The 26,288-nt window shown below is 54.2% G+C and overlaps 2 protein-coding genes across 4 annotated transcripts; one reads left to right on the top strand and one right to left on the bottom strand.

Moving 5' to 3' along the window:
- Positions 1-2,538: 2,538 nt before the first annotated feature.
- On the top strand, positions 2,539-20,130 carry MGRN1 (mahogunin ring finger 1). 2 transcript variants are annotated; one of them, XM_081839802.1, is made up of 17 exons: positions 2,539-2,747; positions 5,532-5,650; positions 6,164-6,252; positions 7,129-7,275; positions 8,314-8,431; positions 8,833-8,899; positions 10,587-10,639; positions 10,974-11,021; positions 12,059-12,127; positions 12,462-12,621; positions 13,514-13,623; positions 15,031-15,254; positions 15,473-15,590; positions 17,035-17,080; positions 17,886-18,002; positions 18,475-18,519; positions 18,842-20,130. In XM_081839802.1, the coding sequence occupies exons 1-16, from the start codon at positions 2,660-2,662 to the stop codon at positions 18,513-18,515; spliced, it is 1,614 nt and encodes a 537-aa protein (XP_081695928.1). In that variant the 5' UTR covers positions 2,539-2,659; the 3' UTR covers positions 18,516-18,519; positions 18,842-20,130. The 2 variants fall into 2 exon arrangements, with proteins under 2 accessions (XP_081695928.1, XP_081695927.1); XM_081839801.1 differs by lacking the exon at positions 18,475-18,519.
- A 58-nt stretch (positions 20,131-20,188) lies between these two features.
- On the bottom strand, positions 20,189-25,889 carry LOC309329202 (forkhead box protein J1-B-like). Of its 2 annotated transcripts, XM_081839879.1 has the most exons (3): positions 24,803-25,889; positions 23,515-24,041; positions 20,189-22,281 (listed from the first exon to the last, which is right to left on the bottom strand). In XM_081839879.1, the coding sequence occupies exons 2-3, from the start codon at positions 23,986-23,988 to the stop codon at positions 21,544-21,546; spliced, it is 1,212 nt and encodes a 403-aa protein (XP_081696005.1). In that variant the 5' UTR covers positions 23,989-24,041; positions 24,803-25,889; the 3' UTR covers positions 20,189-21,543. The 2 variants fall into 2 exon arrangements, with proteins under 2 accessions (XP_081696005.1, XP_081696004.1); XM_081839878.1 differs by lacking the exon at positions 24,803-25,889 and having other exon boundaries at positions 23,515-24,290.
- Between the last annotated feature and the right edge of the window lie 399 nt (positions 25,890-26,288).

The raw sequence follows: 26,288 nt of genomic DNA, 5'->3' as shown, positions 1-26,288 counted from the left end.
AGCAGACAACAGCAGAGTGCCACAATGGTCACAAAAAATCATAAAAATGCAGAAAAAAACACAAGCTTCCAGATTCTTGCAAACCCCTCCCCAACACCAAGTCCTTGAATTCCAAACACCCCAACCCAAAATCCAAACCCCCCCAAAAAAAGTTTTAAAATTTTAACTTACCAAATGGCTGCAAAAGAAGTTTTGGAAAAGCTTCAAAAATCACCAAAGTCCTCAAAAACCTCAAAAAAGGCTACCACACCGCGTGCTATGAGTTGATCCTCGAAGTCAAGTCGCAACTGCACCTCTTCAAGCAATGCACCCTGGGTATTAACGGTTTTAAGAAAAAGGAAACAAACTTGCTAGACGTTTTCGTCTTGCGAAGCAAGCCCATAGGGAAATTCGTCTTGCGAAGCACCTCAAAAAACGGAAAACTCTTTTGTCTTGCGAGTTTTTTGTCTTACGAGGCATTCGTCTTGCGAGGTACCACTGTAATATGAATCTGTGCAAGGAATACAGAGTCACACTAATGGTGCTTCAGGAGGAAATCAAGAAGAGGCATTGGTTTATTTAAGCTACTTCACTTGATTTAGAGAGATCCAGGCGAGCACAAGCAAAGGAGATCTCTGCTCTGTGATTCCTGCATTGCAGGGGCTGGACCAGATGACCCCTGAGGGTCCCAATTCTTCGCCCCGCCGCTTTCTCCAGCGCTGCGTCGACTACATTACCCAGAAGCCTTTGCTTTGTTGTCCTACTTGTTGCAGGGCGGGCGCTGATGCAGTTGGACTGACAGGTGGAGCCAACCAGTGAGCAAAGATCCTGCGCGGGCAACTTTGCCATATTAGGTCAAAGGAGATCCGGAAGAACCAATGAGCTTGCAGAGGAGGCAGGCGCAGGGAGGGTCCCTGTCACATGGCGGCTCCGGTGCAGGGAATCCGCCAGTCGGGCAAAGGGCGGCGGCCGCTGGATTCGGAACCGGTGCTGCGTGCAGTTTATAGGGTGGGCGGGCGGGTGAGTGAGGAGGGTCCTCGGCCGAGGCCTGCATTTCTGGACTCTTGCGCAGGACTTTCACAGAAGTATAGAACTGTCGACTTAGAAGGGGCACCCAGGGGCCATCTAGCCCAACCCCTCGCAGTGCAGGAATCACGTGTCCTGCTCTTTGTCAGCTGTTATCAAGCCTGGTGATACGAACCGAGGACAAGCGTCTGGAGCCCCTGCAATCTCGCACACCGCTTGGTGGAGACTGGGGTGGCCTGTAACAATAGATATTGTATGGAAAAGTTTTAAGTTCTGTTTAACCGTTTTTAATTATTGAGTTGAGTTATCAGGTTGTGTTATGTACTGAGTTGAATAGGATCCAAAATGCAGCAGTCTGATTGGTCCTAGAACAATAGGATCCAGAATGCAGCAGTCTGATTGGTCCTAGAATAATAGGATCCAGAATGCAGCAGTCTGATTACTGCATTCTGGATCCTATTGTTCTAGGATCAGTCTGATTGGTCCACAGGAGCCACCCAATCCAGCTCCAGGTGGAAGTGAATCCGCAACCTGATTGGGCTACAGGAGAATCCCAGAATTAGCCAATCACATGGGGGCCATTGTGTAAATAATGTATATAAAGCAGACATCATGGGAGAACTTCCATTCCTTCCTCTCTACTATGAGCTGAATAAAGAGCATGAAATCCACACTCGACTCAGAGTATATTTCAGGTTGGCTTTAAAAACAGGACAGAAATGGTTGTTGTTTAGTCCTGTCCGCCTCTTCGTGCCCCCCTGGACCAGAGCACGCCAGGCACTTCTGTCTTCCACTGCCTCCCGCAGTTTGGTCAAACTCATGCTGGTAGCTTCAAGAACACTATCCAACCATCTTGTCCTCTGTCGTCCCCTTCTCCTTGTGCCCTCCATCTTTCCCAACATCAGGGTGATAGATAATTTATTACGGTCAAAGACCAGTTCGCATAACACAATAAAAACAGTGTTCCTAAAGATAAAATATACAATCAGAGCAGATTGCATCAATAGCTCATGAGTTAAAATTGAGATATATACATACACCCGTACAACTGATAAAACCCATAAAATCTGACCCTGATTTCCTTCAGAATGGATAGGTTTGATCTTTTTGCAGTCCATGGGACTCACTAGAGTAATTAATACCAGGCTGTCTCCCCCTCAATTCAGGGTGGAAACTCTATATTCCTCCATAAACAGCTGAATTGTCACTTTAAACTACATTTTAAAAAAGCAAATACATTCTTATTCAGTTTTCAGGTTGACCTAAAAACCAAGCGCGAGGAATCTGAGCTAAATAAACTCACTTCACTCCCCCCCCCCCCGCCACGTACAGAGTGGAAGCTCTACCTTTTCCTATCTCTACCGTCCCGCGCTGCCATTGGCTGAGGGTCAGGCCCCGCCCCGCGCCTCCCACGCCCTCCCATTGTTGTGTTTCTCTTCTCCCCGCGCGGCGCGGCGCCTTCTGGGGGTTGTAGTCGGCGGCCGGCCTCCCCTTCCGCGGCGAACCACGCGAAGGGCCTGGGCGCGAGGACTCTCTTTCCCGTGGTGCCCCGCGCGGGAGCGGCCTGCAGGCCTCGCCGCCTTGATTCGGAGTGTCTGAGGGGGCTTCGCTGAGGGAGAAGAAGAGGCTTCGCCGACGAGACCCGCCGACCGCCATGGGCTCCCTGCTCAGCCGCCGCATCGCCGGCGTGGAGGACATCGACATCCAGGCCAACTCGGCCTACCGGTACCCGCCCAAGTCCGGTAAGGAAGAATAATAATAATAATAATAATAATAATAATAATAATGGTGATAATGGTAGTAGCGACCCCCTCTTGCTCCTCAGCTTCCCCTCCCCAATTTTTGTGGGGGGTTCTCCCCCTCCCCCAACCCACGGGGCGGGGGGGGTCCCTATTATTCCCAGCAGCCTGAGAGGAAAAGCGGCCTCGTTTCTCGGAGCGGCCTCCGGGGCTCTTCCTGGGTGGCGGGGGGTTGGGCTAGATGACCCCTGGGGGCCCCTCCGGCCCCCCTTCCCGCTTTGCAGGGCCTCGGGCTGCCGCTGCTCATCCCCCCCCCCGAGGATCGCGGAAGGGCATCGCAAAGCAACAGCGCGGTTGGATTTTTGGATAGCAATTTATTGATTTTCCAGAAATAACAGTAACAATACCAAAACAAAACAAATTGACTTCCCTCTAGTCCCATAGCTGTCAACTTTCCCCTTTTTCCTGCGAGGAATCCTATTCGGAATGAGGGAATTTCCCTTTTGAAAAAGGGAAACGTTGACAGCTATGCTCTAGTCCACGGGTAGGCAACCTAAGGCCCGGGGGCCGGATCCGGCCCAATGGCCTTCTCAATCTGGCCTGCGTACAGTCTGGGAATCAGCGTGTTTTTGCATGAGTAGAATGTGTCCTTTTATTTAAAATGCATCTCTGGGTTATTTGTGGGGCATAGGAATTCGTTCAACCCCCCCCAATATAGTCCGGCCCCCCACAAGGTCTGAGGGACAGTGGGCCAGCCCCCTGCTAAAAGGGTTTGCTGGCCCCTGCAGTCTAGTCCCTTCCTTGGTTCCATTATTTTTCAGTATATTGCATGTCCATTGTGCGATAGCGCAGTTTAAAAGGCCCACAATAAAAAGAGCCTTTTTGCCTGGCACCTGAAGATGCAAGCGAGGACGGCACCAGCTGAGCCTTCCTGGGGGAAGCACTTCAGGAAAGGGGAGCCACCACCAAACAGGTCCCTCCTGCTGCTGCTGCTGCTGCTGCTGCTGCTGCTGCCTCCCTATGGGCCCGTTCACCTGGAGGGATAGGGGTCCTGGGCTCTTGAAGGGTCCACAGCACCACTTTGAATGGGGCCTGGAAACAGACGAGAGGACCCTTGGCTTTCCCTCCCAACTCTGCCATCCTGATCCCCCACCCCAAAACGTGACCAGAAGCACCCCCCATCAGAAGAGCCTGGTGGCTGGTGCCTCTTCTGAGAAGCCAAGAGACCACCTGAGCATAGCCCCCCTTTCCCCCCTGGGGGACCCAGGCTCTCAAAAGGGGTCAGTCAAATGGACAGAGAGGAAAGAAAACACCTGCAAATGTCATTGCTGGTTTTTAATCGTTTGAACATTTCAAAGAGTAGCTTTCCCCGGATGATTGTAATGTATTATTATTTTCCATGTGAGCCACATAGACTTTTTGGAGTTCTTTTATAATCAAGCGGCGTATGAATTTTGCAAAATAAAATAAATAAATAGCCACTGGTCCCAAGGGCTCCTCAGTGCCCCTTGGTCCTGGAGGCAAAGAGAGGGCTGTCGATTTCATGTCTCGCTTGTCCACTTTCTGGCTGAACAGGGATGTTTGCAGAATTTTGTTCCAATGTGCTTGTGACGCACCCCCCCCCCCAGCTGCTATGAACCAGAACAGCTGAGAATGGAGCCTCTGTGCTCAGTGGCAGCCTACCTCTGAGTCTCTGGTGAGGGGGACACCTTCATGCCCAGCTTGTGAGCTTCCCAGAACTGCTCACTGATGGAAGCTGGGTTACATGGGTGTCTCCTCCTCTGTGTACAGCTGTAGTGGGCGCCCTGAGAGCTGTTGTCCTTGGATCCTGCTTGCAGGCTTCCCTTTGGTTGGCCACTCGGAGAGCAGGATTCCGGAACAGATCCAACCCCAGCCGGGCTCTTCTAAAGTTCTTATCATGGCGTGCCCCTCCCTCCTCTGAGCCATTGCTAGGCAGCAGCAGTGGGCTGCCCCCTCCTCTTCTCTCCCTCCCCACATATCACCTGCCTGCCAGCTCTCTTCTTCCAGGCGCTTGCCAAATGGCAAGGTGGGTGGTTGTAAGCCTGCATTGCCCAGCCCACGAAAGGGGCTCCCTCCACAAATCTTGGGGTGGGGGCAAGTGAGGCCTCAGTCCAGTATATCTGAAGGAGCGTCTCCACCCCCATTGTTCTACCCAGACACTGAGGCCCAGCTCCAAGGGCCTTCTGGCGGTTCCCTCACTGCGAGAAGTCAAGTTACAGGGAACCAGGCAGAGGGCCTTCTCGGTAGTGGCACCCGCCCTGTGGAACGCCCTCCCACCAGATGTCAAAGAGAACAACAACCAGCAGACTTTTAGAAGACATCTGAAGGCAGCCCTGTTTAGGGAAGCTTTTAATGTTTGATGCATTATGGTATTTTAATATTTTGTTGGAAGCCGCCCAGAGGGGCTGGGGAAGCCCAGCCAGATGGGTGGGGTATAAATAATAATAATAATAATATTTGGCTGCCAGCTGGTGTGGATGTCTGCCCCCTCCCACTCCAGAAAGAGGTTGCTGAGCCCTGCCTTGTGCCAAAGTCCTGCCAGTGCCCTTTGCATCTGTGCCCGATCTGCGGTGCAGGTCCTTTCTCGACTGTAAGGCTCACTGTGTGACTTTGGGCTGCCCTACCCTACAGGGTTGTTGTGAAGATAAAATGGGTGTGTGTGGGGGGGAGAACTCTATACGATGACCTTGATATCCTTGTGCGGACGACCGCGGTTAAAAATGTAATAAATACATACATAAAACCAGGTCTTTGCCTTCTCTTCAGGGAACTACTTTGCCAGTCATTTTTTCATGGGAGGTGAAAAGTTTGACACCCCACACCCTGAGGGCTACCTTTTTGGGGAGAACATGGACTTGAACTTCCTTGGCAACAGGCCTGTCCAGGCAAGTACTCATGATTTGGGTGCATCAAAATGAACCTGGGGGGAGGGGGAGCACCAGCCAGCCAGCTGTTTCAGAGCACAGCCCCCATCACAGATGGGGGTTGCTGTTGTTCCAAACAGCTGGAGCCTGCCAGGCTGTCCTCACAGGATCTCACCTGAATTATGACCTCTCAATTCGAAGGGTTGCAGGTGTGTGTTTTTAAACAACTTTTCCCTGAGGTTGAATGGGGTTCAGAAAAACAAAGTGAGAAATACTGGTGGATTTCAATTGGGGGACAGACGGACCCCTGATTGCTGAATATGTACAGCTCTCCCTTTTTTGTTCTGGCTCAAACCCTTCCAGGGATAGCAGATGACCCTAAGTGGAGTTTTCCTCCTGTGTGTGCAGCTATAGAGAGCCAGCTTGTGCCAGTGTTGGGGGTGGAGAGTGGCCTGCCCCCCTCACGTCCTCCTCTAGACCTTCCCCCTTGCTTCGTGTGTGCTTTCTCAAGAGGCTCCTGGTTTTTCATTCCAGTTTCCCTATGTAACCCCAGCACCTCATGAGCCAGTGAAGACTTTGCGCAGCTTGGTGAATATCCGCAAAGATTCCCTTCGCCTGGTCAGGTACTGCAGACCCAAACCCCTATGGGGTGAGACTTTTCAGGGGGCCAGGGTGGAATCACAGCTGCCTTAGCCTATGCTCTGCTGAGGCCAAGGAGCTTAAAATGCAGACTCTGTGATGAGTTGGCCCAGGGGGGTTGAAATTGTCTCTTTTTGCAAAGAAGGTCCTTAACTTGCCTTCTTTCCGTCTGAGCAGGTTGCTTGATTTTCTGACATTCAGAGGCTTCCTTTTTTATTTTTGATTGTGAGCTGAAGAGGGAGGCTTCCTTTGTCTGTCCCGGTCTTCGTGTGCTGCTGAACAGAGCATTTTAAGTGGGGGGTGTTTTGAGTTACAACAAAGGTTGCGCTTAGTATCACATTCCACACTTGCAGTGAATTGTGAAAATCTGGAGATACGCAAGATCTAGGAAGCAGGTGGTTTGAAACCTTGCTTTTGCTTGTTTCTAATTCTGGCCAAAATGGAGGGATTGAGAGGGGTGGGTTGAGGGGCTTGAGGAATCTGGGCAGCGGAACATGAATAGAGGCAAGAAGGCAGAGGAGTCTGACTCCTGAAGATCAGGTGTTTATTATGTATAATCTTATTGTGATAATAGTGTTTCATGGCATACGTGGCTTCAGAGACCATTTAATAATAATAATGGTAACCATTAATATAATAAAACCATTAATGTAATAAATATTGTGTGTATCTTAGAAAGCATTTTAGACAGTCCCATCAGGAGAGCTGGAAATGTGATAGTTGTGAAGGTAGTTTGAGTGGGTGGGTGGTAATAAAGAAACAGAGACGGCTCAAGGATTGAGTTTCTGCGCCAGGTGAGAGATTGCAGCAAGCTTAATGTCTGAGCTCACCTGCCGTGACTCAGCCTCCCTTTACACCAGGTACAAAGAGGACGCTGACAGCCCCACTGAGGAGAACGGGAAGCAGAAGGCCTTGTACAGCCTGGAATTCACCTTTGATGCCGACGCACGCGTTGCAATAACCATCTACTGCCAAGCGACGGAGGAGTTCATTAGCGGCATGGCTGTGTGAGTGCTGGGACTCTGGCAGCGAGGGGCCTTGTGGGGAGTCCGTCAAATGGATCTTGTGTCTTTTGGAGACATCATCTTCACCCACCCATAGTTCTGTATTATTTTATTTATAGAAGTGTTTACACACAGCTGTTTGTTTTTTAAAGCCGTTTACAACAGTAGCACATAAAGCCGTACAATAAAAGCCATATAGAAAAGTTAAACTTTTGTGGAAAGATGTACTTTTAATTGCCCGCATCAGCCTGGCTGAATTTAAAGGTTGAAACAGAAGGCGCCTGCCTGATCTCCAGTGGCAGAGAGTTTCACAGGACTGGGCTGATGACACTGAAGGCTCAGTTTCGTGTTGTTGTCAGATGAGCCTTGCCAGCTTGGAGAAGGACCAGTGACACTCCTGCACATAATCTCCTCGACTGAGCTGGGCTATAAGGGATTAGGTGATCCCTGAGGTACCCTGGACCTAAGATGTTCAGGGCTTTGTAAGCGAATACAAGGACCTTGAACCTGGCGCAGTAGTAGACGGGCTGTAGCAATGGAGCCCCATGTTGTTGACTAGACATTCTGCATCAGCTGGAGCTTCTGAAGCAGGTCCAAGGGCAGCCCCACAAAGAGCACATTGCAGTAGTCCAACCTTGAGTTACCAGTGCATGGACTACATTGGTCAGGCTATCCCTGTTCTGGAATGGTTGTTGCTGGTGAACCAGGTGAAGGCATGGGGACCTTAGCTCTTAAATTCACCAGCTTGGCTCAGCAGAAAAATATATTGCCATCCCCAAGGTCTGGCATCCCTGCACCACTGGGGTAGTTTGGAGACGCCCTTCTTTGCTTTATGTCCAGAAATGTGCTAGCTTAGCTTGGGGTGCCAGCAGGTGGCTGCATCAGGCAGGTCCACATGCACATGACATGGTTTGCTGCGGCTTCCGTTGTTTTTGGCCTGTGCTTTGCCATGACACGGAAGTGTGCTGGATGTGGCCTGTGAGAGGCCAGGAGCTGCCTCTGGGTGCGATGCTGAGCCTCTCCTCTTCTCCCTGCCTGCAGCTACAGCACAAAGAACCCTTCTCTGCAGTCGGAAACGGTGCATTACAAGCGAGGAGTCAGCCAGCAGTTCTCACTGCCGTCCTTCAAGATAGACTTTTCGGACTGGAAAGACGACGAGGTGACGTTCCTGGCCTCTTAGTGCCTCCCAGATTTGGGTCTTTTAGCTTAGCAGAGTCACATAGGCTTGTGTTTCTCCCTCCTGCCTCCCCCGTCTTAATGATTTTCCTCCTGGGGGTTTGGGGGGGTTGAAAGCAAAGCAGTTGTGGTGTCATCAGAACAAGAACAAATTTATAAAGGTGCTGGGAAATGAACTAAAGCTCTTCCAAGGGGAGGGGCTGGAAGCAGAGAAGGAAGCTGAGTGGCTGCTTGTCCTTTCTTCCCATCCTGTATCTCCTCCCCCCCACACACACACACAAAAGGAGGGTCTTTTGACACCTTTTCCTTGGAGGAGTTCCATATGGAAAGCCACAGGACTCCCTACCAGCCAGACTAATCCCTCTGTTTGCTCCTTCCTTCCAGCTGAACTTTGATCTGGACCGCGGCATCTTCCCCGTCGTCATCCAGGCTGTGGTGGATGAAGGCGACGGTAAGACACCTGCTTCCCCTCTTTGCCTTTGTGTCCCTGGGGAGCAATCGGGCTGGCTGAGGGGCACAGCAGGGTTTGGCCCAGAGGCTGGAGTGGCCTTCCCAAGGGGCCAGGCTGCGCTGGAATCAGACAGTCCTGGGAAAGGTCTCCACCATGCTAGGTTTTCTGTGCTGGGGCTGAGCAGGGAGCAGGAGGGGAACTGGTTTGCTGGCTCTTGGGCAGGATTTGGCTCATGCCACCTCCACCTTCTGTTCCTATCTGGGACGGTCTCCTTGTTCATATGCGTCTTCTGGGACGCAGGAGAGGCTCTGTGCTAAAGAAGGCGTCTTCTTTAAGCCAAGCAAAAGACCCGCGTTGCCCAAGAGATTTGGATCGCCAGCAGTGTTAGCAGATTAACTTAAGTATCCCTTTTTGAGAATTTAGTCTTACTGATGTGCCCTTTCTCAGGAGAAGTATTTTTTACATTTTGCTGGAAGCCGCCCAGAGTGACTGGGGCAACCCAGTCAGATGAACAGCATATAAATAATAAAATTAAAAGTTTTTTTATATAAAAGAATTATAAAGCTATTTTTTAAAAAACAAACATATACTGTAATGCTATTTATAAAGAATTATTAAAGCTACCCCCTTATTATTATTATTATCATTATTATTATTAATAATAAAAATTGGGTAGTTTTAATAATACAGTCGAACCTTGGTTTTCGAGCAGCTTAGTTCTCAAATGTTGTGGCTCCCGGACACTGCAAATCCAGAAGTGACTGTTCTGGTTTGTGAACTATTCTTGGAAGCCAAATGTCTGACAGGGCTTCTGTGGTTTCTGATTGGCTGCTGGAGCTTCCTCAGCTGATTTATCTAGCTGAGAGCAAATTCTGCTGTGAATCCTTTGAAACCCTTTTGTGTGCCCCTGCGGATACACAGACCACACTTTGGGAAACACTGCTCTGATTTCATCTGTGACACTTCAGAGAGATATCCCTGGGAGGGAAACAACAACTGGAGCCCTTCTCTCCTTCGCCTCCACAGTGGGATCTCTTTGCTGGAAGTCTTCAACCAAGGACTGTGTGTCAGTAATGCTGGAGACAATGGCAATGTTGTTTGAAGGAGCTATCGCCTCTCCCTCTTAGCTTTTCCCATCATGTCGTGGGAGAGAAAACGAAAATATCTTCTGTTTGTGTAACTGGTAGCCTGGGTCAAGAAAAGGCCCCCCCCCCCAGCCTATGGTCACATGACAGTTTGATGAAGAGGTCAGCCCAGCAGGCAGCAGCTGTGAGAAAGGCGAATTCCATGCCAGGGAGCATTAGGAAAGGAGTCAGAACAAAAACGGTGTATAGTGCGATGCCATGTTTGGAATCCTGGGTACAGTTCTGGTTGCCCCGCCTCAAAAAGGAAATTACCAGGAGGGAAAAGGGTTCAGAAAAGGGCTTGGTTCAGAACTGCCTGTTGACCTCCATCGTATACTTTGATTGCACACAACTTCTTCCTTGGTCACCTTGAAAGCTCTGCTGCCCATGTGACCATTTGGGTAGCCTGTGCAGCTGGGCTGGTGGGAATTCCTGACTCTTGAGAGTCCTACCGCTGGAGGACTCAGGCCCCGATCCTCCTCCCTTGGAGCCTGGCCTGATGGGGTGTTTGGGCTGCCTGTTGCCTTGCCCCTGATCTCATGGGCCTTCTGCTTTCCCCGCAGTTGTCGTGGAAGTTACTGGCCATGCCCACATCCTCCTGGCTGCCTTTGAAAAGGTAAGAAGCCCCCGTTTGTCCCATCTGAGCAGGAGATGGCTTTGGGTGGTTGCTGGACTAACAGTGCTGGCAGAGGGGCAAGACATTGCCTTGCCTTCTCCGTGGCTCCAGCCTCCCTTGCAAGGCCCCTTTTCGCTCCTCTCTTGCCCTGTTCTGTTTGGTGCTTTGAATGGGGAAATCTGCAGGATCTGACAGCTTGGATTGTGTAATCGGAATAAATCCTGAAAATGCAATTGGGTCTGTGCATGGAAGGAGGGTTTGCTTAGCAAGCAGTTGAAGACTTTTCATATTAAATGTGCCAACCTATCTCTCCCGTGTCTTTTCCCCTCATCAGCATGTGGATGGCAGTTTCTCGGTGAAGCCTTTGAAGCAGAAGCAGATCGTAAGTCTTTGTCTGTCTGCAAGGATGTGGCTTAATCTTGTTTTTTAAGCTGTATTTCAATCAATTGTTTTTATATTTGGTGTAAGCCGCCCTGAGCCCGGTCTTGGCTGGGGAGGGCAGGGTATAAATAAAATTATTTTTTATTATTCTTATTATTCTTATTATTATTATTATTGGCAGAGGTGCTGGCTGACATCCCAGAGAGGCCTGACCCCTTTCCCACTACCCAACTTAGCAGGGCACGTTGGATTTCCTGCCCTGAGAATGTGTAATACAAATATTTAAACAGATTTTTTTTAAAGGAGGTTTAGGCAGGTTCACAGATGATAAAGTTCTCTGTGGGTACTAGGCATGATGTCCACAGGATTGAAGGCAATGTGCTTCTGAATCAACACCATTTGTTGCGAGTCCCAAATAAGATCAGAAGAGCCTGTGTGCTGGATCAGGCCAATGGCCCATCTAGTCCAGCACCCTGTTCTCACAGTGGCCAACCAGATGCCTGTTCTGGAAGCCCAAAAGCAGGACTTGAGCTCCCCCCTCCCCTTTCAAGCAACCAATGTTCAGGTTCATGGTGCTTCTGACAGTGGGGGTGCAACATGGCCATTGTGGCAAGTAGCCATTTGTGTTGTTCCTCCCCTGCACTGCCTGTGGGGTTCCCAGAGTCGTCTGATTGGCCACTCCGAGGACAGAATGTGGGGCCACATGCGCTTCCTTTGGCTTGGCCAGCAGCTGCCAGGTTCTTCTGACTTGTGCTTATGCTCAATGAAGAGCACATTGCTGCCCTTTTATTATTCTGGTTTTGGTTTCCAACCTGTTTCCATCCTTTTTTCTCATTTGCCTTAGATGGTTGTTTCTTCGTGTTTAGTTTTCAGCTGTGTATTTGTATCATGTTGTGTTTAACTTCCATTGCAAGCCGCCTAGAATATCCTAGTGGAAATAATAATAGTAGTAGTAGTAGTAATAGTAGTAGTAGTAGTAGTAGTAGTTAAGAGAAATGATTAAAAAAGAAGCAAGCAGCATTTCCTGCTTCCCCACAGGTGGACCGGGTCAGTTACCTGCTTCAGGAGATCTATGGCATTGAGAACAAGAACAACCAGGAGACTAAGGTGAGGAGGGAGTGAGGGAGGGGAGGCCATCAACTCTCCCAGGGCTGCAAGGCAGTCAAAGACCATAAGAGGAGCGCATCCCTCTGTCTAAAAGGGGAGTAAGCGGAGGTTCTTGTGAGTTTGTGCCTCCCAAGTCTGAAATTTTGGGGCTTTGCCTGTTCTGGGTGGGGTTGATCTTGCCACCTGCTGCCAGTAGTGTTGGGTTGGGTGGTTCTGTCCGTCAGAGTCCGGAAAGGGGCCCCTGGATTTCTGCGGTACAGGGAGGGTTCTGGATGCTGAGCTGGGCCACAGGAGCACCCAGTGAGTTCTCTGTCTCCTTCTCCCCCTGCTGCAGCCCTGTGACGATGAGAACAGCGACAACAGCAACGAGTGTGTGGTGTGCCTCTCCGACCTGCGGGACACCCTCATCCTGCCCTGCAGGCACCTTTGCCTCTGCAACTCGTGTGCCGACACCCTGCGCTACCAGGCCAACAACTGCCCCATCTGCCGCTTGCGTGAGTAGCGGCGGGGCGGGGCGGGGGCGAGGGAAGAAGCCCTTTGCAGGCCAGGAGGAGGCCAGCAAACCCGGGGCTTGAAGCGCAGAGACCCTTCTCTACCCTTGATCACACTGGGCAGCTTTTCCTCTGGGGGCTGCCATTCTCATTGCATGGAGCAGGCTTGTTTTCTGCTGCCAGTGGATTCGGCAGCCAGAGGATTCAGGTCTCAAGAAAAGAGATTCCGACTAAGCATTAGGAATAATTTCTGGAGGGAAGAGGCGTTCAACAATGGGAAGGACTCACAGAACCCACAACTCCCCTGGAAGGTGGCAATCTCCTCCATTGGAGGTTTCTAAGTGGAGGTCCGATGGCCATTTGTCAGGGATTCTTCAACTGCAATTCCTGCATTGCAGGGGGTAGATGACCTCAGGGTCCCTTCCCACTCTACAGTCCTATGATGCCTGGGGGGGCCACGTTTGTTCCCCCTGTTCAGTGAAACTCTCATGGGAAGTCCTTTGCTGATGGGCAGGGATGGAGCAGGGAAACATGAGCTCCGTGGATTCAGTTTGGTATAGCAAAGTGCACATGCCTTGCCACACGAGTTAAGGAGCATTGCAGGATTCCAGGTTTGGTGCCCATGCCCGTTTCTGAGGCCCATCCCTTCAAGGGGCAGCAGCTGATCTGCCTTGGCACCTGGAAAGGTTGCGTAAGTCAAAGCCGCCTGCCTCCCTTTGCAAAAGCAGTTGCTGTGTTCTCCACTCAATGTGGCTAGCAGGTGGCTTTGGGGTCCCAACTCCCAGAGGACTCTGCCCACAGCCCAGCCCGTAGGAGGCAAAGATGATGTGCCTTGCCCCTGGCAGATTTCGGGTGCAAGAGATGAGACTGGGCTCCTCTTGCCTTCCCCCCTCAGCCTTCCGAGCCCTGCTGCAGATCCGAGCCGTGAGGAAGAAGCCCGGGGCCCTGTCTCCACTCTCCTTCAGCCCCGTCCTGGCACAGACCCTGGACCACGACGAGCATTCGGTGAGAAGCAGCCTCAGGCGTCCGGGAAGGGTCAGCAGAAGGGGTGGTTTCACTCCCAAAGCACACTTGAAGCGCTGGGGGTGGGGAGGATGCATCTCTCTGTGTGGGGTGGAGGGGAGTTGGTTTGGGTTCTGGGCAGACACGGGCTCATCCCCACCTTTTCTGGGGGCTCCAGGTGGCCTTTTCTGCTGAGCCTTGGCTGTCCCCCTCAGGTAATGGGGGGATGGGGTCAGCCTGCCTCGAAGAAGGACAGGAGGCCATAAAAATAGCAAAGGAGAGACAGGGAAGGAGGAAGAGAAGGTGTGTTGCTATCCCGGTTGATGGGAATAGCTGTTTTCTTTTGTTTTCCTCCTCCTCCTCCTCCTCCTCCTCCTCCTCCTCCTCCTCCTCCTCCTCCTACTAATTTATATGCTGCCCATCCAACTGAGTTGCCCCAGCCACTCTGGGCAGCTTCCAAACATTTAAAACACAGTATCCCCCCTTCCCTCCATCCGGGTGCCCGTGGCAGTGGCTTAGAGGCAGCCTCCCACCTGGGCTCCGATCAGCCCCAGGCCCCCTGAGCTTTTGCCTGGGGTGGTGGAACTTTAGCCTGTGCCTCCAGACTCTCCCCTGGGACTGTTGCACAACCCTGAGAGCCCCCAGCTCAATTGGCCAGAGAAACAGAACCTGAGATGCCCTTCTGAAGACAAAGAACAGCAACAAGAATGGTCATTCCTCAAAAAAGTGACTTGAAGCAACTTACGGAGATCAACTCATTGCTAAACATAAGGCCATAACAAGAGCCTGCTGGATCAGGCCAGAGGGGGCCCATCCAGTCCTGCCTCCTGTTCTCACAGTGGCCAAACAGGTGCCCCTTGTGGGAAACCTGCAAGCAGAACACCAGCTCCAGAGCCCTCGGCCTCCTGTGGTTTCCAGCAGAAGCCTTGCTGCCTCCGACTTTTGAGGAATTGCCCAGCCATGCTAGCTAGCAGCCACTGAGAGCCCTCTCTTCCTCCATGAATTTGTCCAGCCCTCTTTTAAAGCCATCCAAGTTGGTGGCCATAAGATATTTCTCTCCTATCCCGATAAGGAGTGTGAGATTTTGGGAAGATTTCAAACTACTTATTGTGGTTCTTGTTATTTTTCTCTCTGGTGTTTTTGTCGTCCTTAAATGTTGTAAGCTGCCTTGTAAAGCGTTAATCTTAAAAGGTGGCGTATAAATGACTCCATGGGTGCCTTCTAGTGCCAGGCAGTGTATTTAGCTGCAATTCCTGCAGTGGGGGTTGGACTGGGTGATGCTGGGACTCCCTTCCAGTCCTGCAGTTCTGTGTGGGCAGAGCTAAAGAGGCTTCAGTGCTGTAAGGGTCAAACTGCAACGACGGATGGCAGTGGCTGAGCTTTTGTCTTCCTCTGCTTCTCCCTCCGCAGTGTTCGGACAACATCCCTCCAGGCTATGAGCCCATTTCTTTGCTGGAAGCCCTGAACGGCCTGCGCTCCATCTCCCCCTCCATCCCCTCGGCTCCCCTCTATGACGAGATCACCTACACGGGGGTCCTGGACGGGCTTCCCCTCTCTGGAAGACCCCTGGTGGGGCTGGACCGAGCTGTGGAGAGCAGCCATCAGAAGAGCAAGCGCAGCAAGTCTCCAGACAGGTGAAATCTTGTGGAGAAGCCTCTTTGGATCGCTCCCTCTCGCCCTCCCCTACGCCAAGTCCATCCTCGCTCCGTTTCCCAGTCCAAACCTTCCTCTGCTTCTCCTCTGCCCAACGCCTGAAGCTCAGGGCTCCTAGTGCCTTTGCCTCTTGCCCCAGAGTCAACCCCCCTGCCATGCGAGCCACTGCCAATCCAGCTGTGTCTCTTGTTCTCTGCAGCACCCTCCGGTCTCCCTCGTCACCCATCCACGAAGAGGATGAGGAGAAGCTTTCGGAGGACTCAGACTTGCCACTCAGCGGGACGGAGCTAGTGCTGCAGGAAGGCAGCTCCCCAGAGGTGAATCTCTCTCTCTCACTCTCTGTCTGTCTGTCTGGCTCCTGCCTCTTTGCTAAGCCTGGAGTGGCCTGCTGGTGGGGTCAGGCTTGGCACTGCCATGAGCCTTGCTGAGTTGTCAGCCTCAGAAAAGTGCCTGCCTGCTGCCTGTTCCTGCTGACAGCTAAGCAACCGCAAGAGCTCCTTGGCCAAGTTGGACACTGTGTGTGTGTGTGTGTGTGTGTGTGTGTGTGTGTGTGTGTGTGTATGCATGTGCAAACTGACAAGTGGAGGTGTCTGGTTCTGTGTCGTCTTGCAGAAAGTTGTAGTCTTTACTGGCACTGGGAGGTGGCCAGTAAACAGCAGGCGGGCTGTTTGGGCCGCCCACCATGAGTTGGCAGAGCTGGACGCTCCCATGGGTGGTTCTGATCACCCGTCTCCTTCCCCTCCCACACACCACCCTCATGGGCTCCTGGGGTCCCATCTGCACACCAGGAGAGAGATGAGCTGCTCTTGCCCTCTGCTTGAAGCAGTGCTGATGGCTAGGGAAGGGGGCAAGCCCTCTTGATGCTGGGCAGCAGACCACTCTCCCCAAGGGCTCTGGCAGGGGCCTCCCTCCCCACCAAATGTGATGATTGAGGAGGAAGGACCCCCTTCGGACTTCCTCACCATCACACTGGGAAGAGGCATCCCCTCCATTGCTGGCTTCTGCTCTGTTCCTCCCCATAACAGCCTTGCTTAACACACCAGTCCCTTCCCACGGACTTCCAGAGCCTCTCCCCAGACTGAGGGAAACGGTAGCTCTTTTTCCTTCTCCATTGACTTGTCAGCCTAGGAAGCTGAGCGCAGCCTGGCTACCAGATCAGGGGATTTTCCATCAGGTGTGGAGGGGCAGTATTGCCTCTCTATCTCCCCGCTGGCCTTTGGTGCCCGGGCTCCCACTTCCACACAGCTGCCGCTTGGGCCTAGCTGGAAACTGTCGGGCTCAGAATGTTTTCTCTTGACTTTCCAGATTGGGGGGGGGGGGAGGCAACAGTCATCCAGAGAGGCATTGGCAGCAATCTTCCCATATTTAGGCCGGTGCTTGAACCCTTGTGATTTTTATTCTCAATTTTTATTCCTGCTTACATGTCATCTTACTGGGTTTTGTGTCATATTTTTATTTCATTTCTATATGCTAAGCCTTTTTTGTCATTGTGGTCACCTGCTTTGAATATACTTTTCTATAGGAAAGCTGGGCATACTTTTTACTAAACCAAAAAATTGCCCTTTTCCCCCTTGAGAGCCCCGAGTGTCTCTTTCAATGGGATCCGGAGCAAACCTGTTTCCTGCATGAAAACAAAACTCCCCGCTCTGGAATGGTGTTGGTTTCTGCCCATTTGGAAAGCAAAGCAGGGGGCTGTATAGCCACCCTCCTCCTTTGCAGAAATGAGACCCTTTTCTTTTTCTCCTCCTCCCGTCTTTCAAGAGCCTGACAGCGGAAGAAGCAGAGGCAGCCAGCCCCCTGCAGCAAGGTGAGCTCTGGCTGGGCCTGTGGTGGGTGAGAACTGGCGGGGGGGGTAGTATCCTTACCCTCTGGCCTGATCCCCTCCTGGGTATATGTTGTGTCTGTGCTCTTGAACATGGGCCTGGAAAGAACCCCACTGCTGCTAGGACTGGCCCCCTGGAGGGGCAGCTTGGGCAAAGTGGAGCAGCCACGAGAGCAACGTCTAGTGGTCAGAGTGCTGTACTAGGACCTGGGAGAGACCACGCTCCGCGAAGCTCACTGGCTGTGACCTTGGGATGGTCGCCGTCTCTTTTGGCTTTACCTACCTTTCAGGGTTGTGAGGATTAAACGAGAAGGGCAGGAGAACTAATAGATAAGAACGTTGGCTATTTCACAGATGAGTTGGGCTGCAGAAGGCGTGCTGGGGAGACCACACATTCAAGAAACACAAAAGTAACTTTTGCTAGGTTTTAATAACAAAAACAAAAACTCCTTTTACACTAAATTACAATATATCAATATGCATGACCCATCCACCAGGGTACTGAGAGAGCTACATACTGCTCTTTATATAAACAGCTTAATTACCACAACTTAACAGCACCTGCTATACTGCTGCACAGCTGTAGGTCACGTTATTTGCTCTGGCCTTTAAAGAAATACACATCTTGTGGAACAATAATGAACCTTCAAATTTAAAGAGACCATTCAACAAAGAAATGCAGAAATGTGAAGGCCTTTGGTAAACCCTTGATTTGGGGGCCCCCGACCAAGGTGAGGGAGTGGCAGCATGCCAAGGCGCTGAGGCCTCCCCTTCTTTCTCCCTCTCGCAGGTGCCCAGCCTCCCTCTGTGGAGGCCCTTGTCCAGGAGAGCAGCAGCAGCAGCAGCAGTGACCCCAGCAGCCTCCCCATCCTGGAGAGCGACCTGCCAGCAGACGTCTACCTGCCAGGTAACGTCGAAAGGAGCCCTCGGTGGTGACTGGCGCTTCCTTTCCCTCCGCTGAGAGGGGGATGATACCCTCGCTTGGCCAAGAAGGAAGGGCCCTGACCCACCTGTCCCCCGTCCCCCCAGCTTCACGTGCCGTCCTGGCTTTTCCTGCTCCTGCACCCATGGCCTGGCTGCCTTTGCATCGCTGCTGCTCTCTGTGTGGCAGCAATGGCCCTGTTCTGTACGTCCATGCCACGCAGGCCCCGTCCGTGTGGCACATGGAGGAGGGCAATTGGGAACAGGGGGCGGGAAGCACATGCAGAGGGGGCCAGAAGAGGCTCAGAGGCAGAGGCTTGTGGTGGGTTGCAGAAGAGGCCTCCGCCCCGCTCTCGGGCACCACCCGATGCCCACAGCAAGGGGGGCGTCTGTCCGTCCATCTTTTCTGACCGCTTTTTCTAACGTCTCCCCCCTTTCTGTCTGCCCCGCCTGGGCAGCCCTCGGCCTGGACTCCTGCTCTGTTGGGATAGAGGAGTAAGCTGGTACGTCTCGTCTTTCCTCCCTATACACTGGCGGGGGCCTCTTGGGAGGGTGGGTGGGGAATGGCAGGCAGAAGTGGGGCAAGGGGGCGGAGGAGAGAGGGGGGCTGCAGTGGGGAGGGGGCTGAGATGCGCAGGGCAGCTTCCGCCCTGCTGTTGGCGGTCTCGTTCAGTGGCCAGGCACCCACCTCAGGGTGCCGGAGTCGGGCGCCCTGCCTTGCTTCTTGCTCCCACCGTATGCCTGGGGGGCAGGAGGGCTGAGAGGGTCAGCACCACCAGGGTTCCTGAGCCGGCCTCTTTCTCTCCCCCCCCCCACAAACTGCAGGATCTTCTGACTTCGCTGGCACCCTCCCTGGCCGTGGGACCAGCCAATCCGGGCAGCCCTTCCTGTTCAACAATCCCCGCCTCTGCGTGGAAAGCGGGCAGAGCCCGTCCTGAGCGCCTGGCTCGGGGTTCGAAAGCCACCGCCACCGAGGTGCTCACAATGCCAAGCGCCCGGGTGCATCTTTTGGGGCGGCTCCTCTTCCTGCCTGCCTGTGGGGAAGCAGCCCCCTCTGCCTCCCTTCCTTTTGCACCAGCGAAGGATCCTTTACGGGACATGGGTTCCGATGCTGCGACACGAGACAGACATTCCCCCTCTGCGGGGCTCAGCCTCGGACCAGGACTCTCCCCCCCCCCCAAGGGACTCTTCTGTGTCTTTGTACAGAAATGCATGATATTCAGTGCCCCCCCCCCCTGCATTGGCCATGAGGGTGGTGTGATGGAAAAGATTTCCTCCTGCCTTGCTGTGCTCTCTTCCTGCCCCCCAACGCTCTTTGGACATATCTGTTGGCGCCTTGGCCTTTTTAACCCCCTGCCTCTGATTTCCCCCCTCCTGCTTCTCAGCCTGCCTGCTCTGCTCCTGGCCGGCACTTGGGGCTCCTGGCAGAACCCCCCATCTAGGCACATGCGGTGGGGGGGGGGTTCTTCCTGCTCCTGCAGAAAGGGAAAGTGGGTCAGGCACAAGGCCCTTTCTGCCTTCCTCCTCCTCCATGGACTTCCTGCCAGGGGGGTGGCTGGACTCCAGAGAGGAAGCCAGCGAGGGGCGGGAGGGACTCAGCTGGAAGTGGCTTGAGGCTCCCCACTGGGACCTGCGTCTTCTGCCCCATAGCTACCCCTCCTCCACCACCACGACCTGCTGCTTTGCTGCAGGATTTAGGGGCAGAGCAGCAGAGCCAACCTGGGGGGCACTTTTGCTGGAGGGTGATGCAGAACCTGCAGCTTCCTCTCTTGCCCTGAGGCCGAGGCATCTGGTGGGTGCCCCCTTGTGCTGCCTGTGCCACCGAGCAGGAGCCTGTTCACCCCCCACCTTGAGCTCCACGGTTTGGGGCTGTGCCCAGGTGTGCCTTCTCCTCCTCCTCCTCCTCCTTACTCCCTCCCAACTGCTTCACCCAGAAGGCGGTGGGGTGAGGGGTGTCCTTGTGGACTAGCTGCCTGAGGGGCTGCCAGCTGCTTCCTTGCCCCCCCCAACTGCCGCCTTTGAGGGGGCCACTCTCTTTCCAGGCCCAGAGGGCAGAGCTGGGCCAATGTGTTTCTATATTTATAGTAATAAACCCCTCCTGTGTCAGTCTGGTTGATGCTGGTGACTGGCTTTTTCTTCTTGGTTTCTTCCTTCCTGGTGTCTGGTGGGGCACACGCAGTTCCAGTCTCTTCACTGACCTGAGGAAGCCTCCCGCCTTTATGGGCCTTATGCCAAGTCAGGCTGCTGGTACCTTGAGAGGCGTGACATAAATGTTGGGAGTGGCAGTGCTCTGGGTTTGCCTTCTGCCCCTTCCTTGCCTGCCCAACAAGCCACCGCCCCCCTGGCCCTTCTTTCCCGCCAGTCAGGAGTGGGTCTGCAGCAGCCTTGGCACGTGGCCCACGTCTGCCACTCACCCTTGGGCATTGCAGCCAAATCCACTGGCTTTTGACCCAGACGCCAGTGCCCTCTCAAGCCAGGCCAGTGGTCCATTCAGTGGGGCTGGTGGAGGAGAGAACCGCCTTTCACCCTTCAGGGGCGGCAGCTGCCTTGGGTGGGGTGCCCCAGGGATGGGAGGGGGTGGTTCTGCACTTTCAGCCAGGCCTCGCTGGCCCCTGCCCTCGCAGATCTCTCTCCCACCCTGGCAGGTGAGCAGGACAGTTTGTTCCTCTGAGGAGGCTGGCCGTTTGGAGGAACAATGAGCCAGCCAATGCGCCCGTCCGTCTTGGCTCAGGCTGCCACTCTTTGTCTCCAGAGCGCTTGCCCAACTGCCCGAGGCAGGTCCAGGCCTGTCTGCTGCCCGGTGTCCATCTCCTCAGCAAAGGACAGGAAGGAGAGTCTGTTTGCCTTCTTCCCTGCCCTGGCACATGCCTTAGCACATGCGTGGCATGGGAATGCCCACCTCCCACCGGCACCTTCAGGGAGTTTGCCAAGGGTGCTCCAGTGCTCTTCCTGGCCTGCCTTTTAGCTGCCAGCCTTGGCTGAACCCCTTTCCTCCCGTGGGCTGTCAAGGCTGCTCAAGGAAGCAGAAACCAGACTCTGCTCTCAGACAAAATTATTTGCATGTATTTACTTACAAACATTGTGCTGCCAAAGTTGATTTGGAAAAGGATATTGGTTTTGCGTGCACAGGAAGGGAAGGAGGGGGAGGCCTTGAAGTCTTCTGAATAGTTAGAGGATGAGAAGTGCCCCCTTTCCCCTCGTTTCTTGGCCCCCAGCTCTTTGGCAGACCCGTTTTGCCCATCCTTGCACCTCTGAGAGAGTGCTCACTGGTTTCAGAAAAAGCTGTACATCCCGAGCTAACGGAGCTCTGTTGTGCCTTTTGACATTTGGGAATACAGGCGCTCTGCGACCTGCTGCCATACACACCACAGCATGACTTGCATCAAGCAAGGCTACGACTAGGGCGGACACCCCCAGCCTCTCTGCTCTGGGGCAGGGCTGCCCGCCCCTGGCAGAGGTCAGCTGCAAACCAAGGCCACTTCTGCTTCTGCTGCATCTTCTCATTGCCTCTTGGGGGTCTGCAGAGCTCATGCTTCCCACGGCTGCATCTCGGCTAGGAAGCCCTCGACAAAGCAGGTGCCGCCCTCCTCCTCGAAGGCCCAGGGGGGTCCCAGCGGCGGCTCCGTGGCTGCTTCCTCCTCCCCCCATGGTTGGCCCAGGGGATCTGCATACAGCGTCAAGTCTTCCACCAGGGCTGGGACAGGGTGAGGGGGACCCTCTTGGCTCAGAGGACTGACTGGCTGGTCAGAGGAGGCCAGGACCACCACCTCTGCGGCCAGGGAGCCGAGGGCTGCCGTCAGCTCCAGGTCCTCAATGCTGCTCCTGCTGCCAACGAAGGTGTCCTCCAACACAGACGCCCAGCTGAGGTCCCCGGGCAGAGCCACCCCCTCTCTGCCCACAGAGGCCAGAGGTGAGCGGGCACCAGTCCAAGCAGCCTTGCTGGTGCCCTGGCCTGGCTGCTGCTTGCACTTACCGGGGTGGCGCTGCCCCCCAGGAAGCCGGGGCGCCTGGTCCTCTTGCAGGGGGCCTCGTCTCCTCCCTCGGAAGCAGCCCAGCTCTGCACCGGAGGCAGGCAAGGGGGGTGTTGCCTGAGCGGCCGAAATGCAGGGAAAGGTTGGCACCCGCCTCCGCCGGAATATCCCGTCGACAAACCTGTCTGCGTGCTGGGGGTTGATCCGCCAGAAGCCCCCCTTGCCAGGCTCGTCTTTCTGCCGCGCCACCTTCTGAAAGCACTTGTTCAAGGACAGGTTGTGGCGAATGGAGTTCTGCGGAGGGAACAAAAGGCCCATGGGGTGGAGGGGAAGAAGGGGGAAGAGAGGGAGGGGTGAGCAGAAGGGCATGCAGAGAGCCCTACGGGATCAGGCCAGGGGGATCCCACTGGCCCCTCATCCTGCTCTCACAGGAGCTAGCCAGATCCCTATTGTGAGAAACTTGCAAGCAGGACCTTCTGCGCACCAGAGCCAGTGACTGGCCTTGTGCCTTGTAGCCACCAGTTGCCCTCCATGAATTTGCCCAACCTCTTTTAAACCCATCCAAGTTGGTGGCCATCACTGCCTCTTGTGGCAGGGAGTTCCATAGTAACTTTGTACCCCATGGATAATTGCTTTCTCTTCTCTTTGTCCTGAACCTTCCCGTCTTCAGTTTTGTTGCATGTCCACAAGTTCTAGCGTTTGCAGGAGAGGGAGGAAAACTTTTCTTGATACAGTGGTACCTCGGGTTAAGTGCTTAATTCGTTACGGAGGTCCGTACTTAACCTGAAACTGTTCTTAACCTGAAGCACCACTTTAGCTAATGGGGCCTCCTGCTGCTGCTGCACCGTCGGAGCACAATTTCTGTTCTCATCCTGAAGCAAAGTTCTTAACCTGAAGCACTTTCTGGGTTAGCGGAGTCTGTAACCTGAAGCATCTGTAACCTGAAGCGTCTCTAACCCGAGGTACCACTGTACATCCACATTCTCCAGCCCATGCCTAATGTTCTCAACAGCTGCCTCTTCCTTGCATTTTCCCCAAACTAAAAAGTCCCAAACGCTGCAACCTTTCTTCCCGAGGGAGCCCCCCCCCCCAATCCTTTGAGGTGCCCTTTGTCTCTTGCCCTGCAAGAGAGCTCCCTGGCAGACGTTATTAGTGCCCATCTGAGGCATGTTCTGTCTCCACCTGCCCCTGGTTGCAGCAGCCCCTCCTGCCCACCAGAATGGGGAAGGGCACCTCTGGGGCAGGGGGAGAAACTCGCTTCCCATTTTTGCCACTCCACAATATTGATGGGAGGCCAGCTCCGTCTCCCCCTTCCCACTGGGCCTGACTCTTCCTGCCTTTTGTCATAGGAAGACAACATTCTGCCTTGTGTGTGTCCTTGGTCCATTTAGCTCAGTATTGTCTACCAGCAGGAGTGGCTCTGCGGGGTTTCAGGCCAGAGCCTCTGCCCTACTCTGCCCCTGGGGATTGAAGCTGCTCGCAAGGCATCTGCTTGCAAGACCACCTGCTGCTCAGGCCCCGCCTCACCTGCCAGCTGGGCTCTGCCTGGCGGTAGTAGCAGAAGTTCTCGGTGATCCAGGCGTAGATGGCCGAGAGCGTGAGCTTGGCTTCTGGGCTGGCCCGCATAGCCATGCTTATGAGGGTGGCGTAGGAGTAGGGGGGCTTCACCTGCCCGTTGGTCCGGTAGTCGACCGCCTCTGGGGTGGGGGCGAGGGGCTGCAGGGAGGAGCTGGAGCTGGTGGGTTTGCCCGTCCCCGTGGGCACCCCCATGGCCGCCGTGTCGCCCGCGGGCGGGCTGGCTGGCGCGTAGGAGCCCTGCTGCAGGAGGCTGGCCGAGGAAGGCTTCTCCGGGCTGGCGGGGAGGAAGCAGAAGCCCTGCAGCCACTGCAGGTTGGTCAGGCTGTCGTCCACGGCGCAGCCAGACCCGCAGGAAGCGCCCCAGGGCTCGGCGCCCAACTGCTGCTCCTGCTGCTGCCCCGTCTTCGGCCTTCCCAGGGACATTCTCCCCGGCCAGGGATGGGCAAGGCGACGGGGGCGTCGGAGGGGAAATTCTCCTGCAGGGCCAGAGACAAAGGACAAGCTGTTGCTCCGCCAGGTCCCCCGCGGGCGCATTTGGTTACACGGGCTCCATTCGCCGGGGCCTCGCCAGCCCGCCTGTGGCTTGGGGAAGCGGCTCCCTGGGGACGAGCGATCCGGTTTCGGAGGGCGCGCAGGTGGCAGCCGCCGAGGCTTCGTCTTTACACTCATTAGGGGAGTGCACAGCTCGGCTGTAACCCGACACGGCCTCTCCTCCTCCGCCCCCCTGCGCTAGGAGACCCCAGGCGGCTGCCGCCTCTGCCCTCCTTGCGCCCACCTGCGGGACACCAACTCGGGCGCGGCGGCTGGCAGGAAGCTGGGTTTTTAAATCCGCCGCGTCCTCTGGTGCCACCTGCGTGGGGCAGTGCCCCCCTTGCTCCTTCCTCCACCAGGCTCTCTGCTTCTGAGCAGCGGGCACCCTTGCGCCAGGCAGCTGCCACCCACGCGCGAGAAACCAGGGAGCAGCCAGAAGTTGGGGCGGGGGAGCAAGGTCAGGAAGGGGGGCCCTTGCCAAGGAGGGGTCCCGGGATGAATGGAAGGAGCATCGGGCTGGCCGGAAAATCAGAAGAGAGGTGGAGGGGGGGCATCCTTATCAGCCATGAGGTTTCTACGTTCCTCTCTAGCCCGCCCACCCCCAATTTTGGGGTGCATCCCCTGTGCAAGGGTCTCGTGCAAAACTCTGAAAAGAAACAAAGCCCCCCTCCAGTTCCAGGTGCCCCCTTCCCCTCCAAGCGCCTACCTGCTGCCCCGCAGCAACAGGCGAGGTGCCGGCCGCCTTCTGCGAGTGCCAGGGGAGAGTGGCGCGTCCGGCTGGCTCTTTGCAGGCGATGGAGAGAAGCAACCTGTTCAGGCTGCCACCCGCCGCCCCCGCCCCCCGCCAGCCCCACATTTCATTGGCTGTCGAGGCCACCTTTTGTCTCAGCCGCCGCCACACGCCGCCACCTTGTGAAAGCTGCTGCGCTGCGGGAAGAAAAGGAGGCAGTTACGCGCAATGTCACCAGGTGCTGGGAAGTTTTTGGGGTTCCAAAAGTGGCTCCCGGGAGGCTTAAGAAGCAGCTGCTGGCAGCCCGTCTGCCTTGTAACGCCGCCTCTTGGCTGCCTGGCCCGAGTCCTGCCCCAGAGGGCCCTTCGTGGCACCTCTGGGGCCAAGGGCAGGTCGGAACATCGGGAGGGCAGCAGCTCCGGGGGTGGCACAGAGGTGCCCATGGGGCATGGCGCGCGCACAGCAGAGGCAGCCTTTTTGCCTTCACGGGTATCCCCCGCGGGGCCTCCATGGCATCTGTCCTGGGTACATAAAAGCAGATTGCACATATAAACCACAACACACGGCTCAACTATGGAACTCACTGCCACAGGAGGCCAACTTGGATGGCTTTAAAAGAGGATGGGGCAAACTCGCGGAGGATAGGGCTGTTGGTGGCTCCTGAATCCCAGTTGCTGGGAACTACAGGAGGAAAGAGGGCTCATGTGCTGCGATCCTGCTTGCTGGTTTCCCATTGTACACCATGGCACCTCCCTGGCCATTGTGAGAGCAGACGACACTGCGCCGGAAGGGCCACTGGCCTGATCCAGGACTTTTCTGATGTTCTTAAAGGTTAATTTTCCAGCCGGGAACCCGGTGGACCTTAAACCAGGGCTCCTGCGCACAGTCAACACATTCCTCTTTCCTCTCTGCGAGCTCATTCCATTAATTAATTCAACTTGTCACCCAATTATAATATTGATATGGCAACGTGTGGATGACTTTGGAAAGGAGATTTAAAATTTATAGCATGCTGCGCATTAAAAGAAAACTACATGAAGATGTTGTATAGATGCTATTTGACGCCTAGTGGTGATTCTGTAAGGTTGAAAAGGCCTTCTGGAAATTTGTTTATACTGTAATGAATTGAAAAAATGTTTAAAATAACTTTTGTTAAAAAACCAGCAGCTTTCCTTTTAGGTATACTTGGAGAAGGAGTGCCAAATATCAGAAAAAAACTATGTATGGTGTCAGGGCTGCCCGAATGATATACGCACAAAACTGGAAAGAGACGATTGGCAACTAAAACTGATGAAATAACGCGGAGATGGAGAAACTTACTGGAAGACTAAGGTATAAGGATGATAAACTCTTTGTAGCAGAATGGGGGGAATGTATTGGACATATGAAAACAAACTGTAAACAACTAAAAACATTAGCAGGATTGATATAAACAGGAGCCATGAGGATTATAAGGGAATTA

The sequence above is a fragment of the Podarcis erhardii genome (genome assembly GCF_964252035.2).
Source record: "Podarcis erhardii genome assembly, chromosome: 14".
Lineage (NCBI taxonomy): Eukaryota > Metazoa > Chordata > Lepidosauria > Squamata > Lacertidae > Podarcis > Podarcis erhardii.
This window is presented reverse-complemented; position numbering and strand designations above follow the sequence as displayed.

Bases quoted from the DNA above. Each gene is read 5' to 3' on its own strand.
- LOC309329202 (XM_081839878.1), bottom strand. From the start codon at position 24,234: ATGAGTGTAAAGACGAAGCCTCGGCGGCTGCCACCTGCGCGCCCTCCG. The intron at 22,282-23,514 runs GTGAGGCGGGGC...TTCCCTCCGCAG, and splicing joins AGGCAGAGCCCAGCTGGCAG to AACTCCATTCGCCACAACCT.
- MGRN1 (XM_081839801.1), top strand. From the start codon at position 2,660: ATGGGCTCCCTGCTCAGCCGCCGCATCGCCGGCGTGGAGGACATCGAC. The intron at 8,432-8,832 runs GTGACGTTCCTG...CCTTCCTTCCAG, and splicing joins CGGACTGGAAAGACGACGAG to CTGAACTTTGATCTGGACCG. The intron at 15,255-15,472 runs GTGAAATCTTGT...TGTTCTCTGCAG, and splicing joins CGCAGCAAGTCTCCAGACAG to CACCCTCCGGTCTCCCTCGT.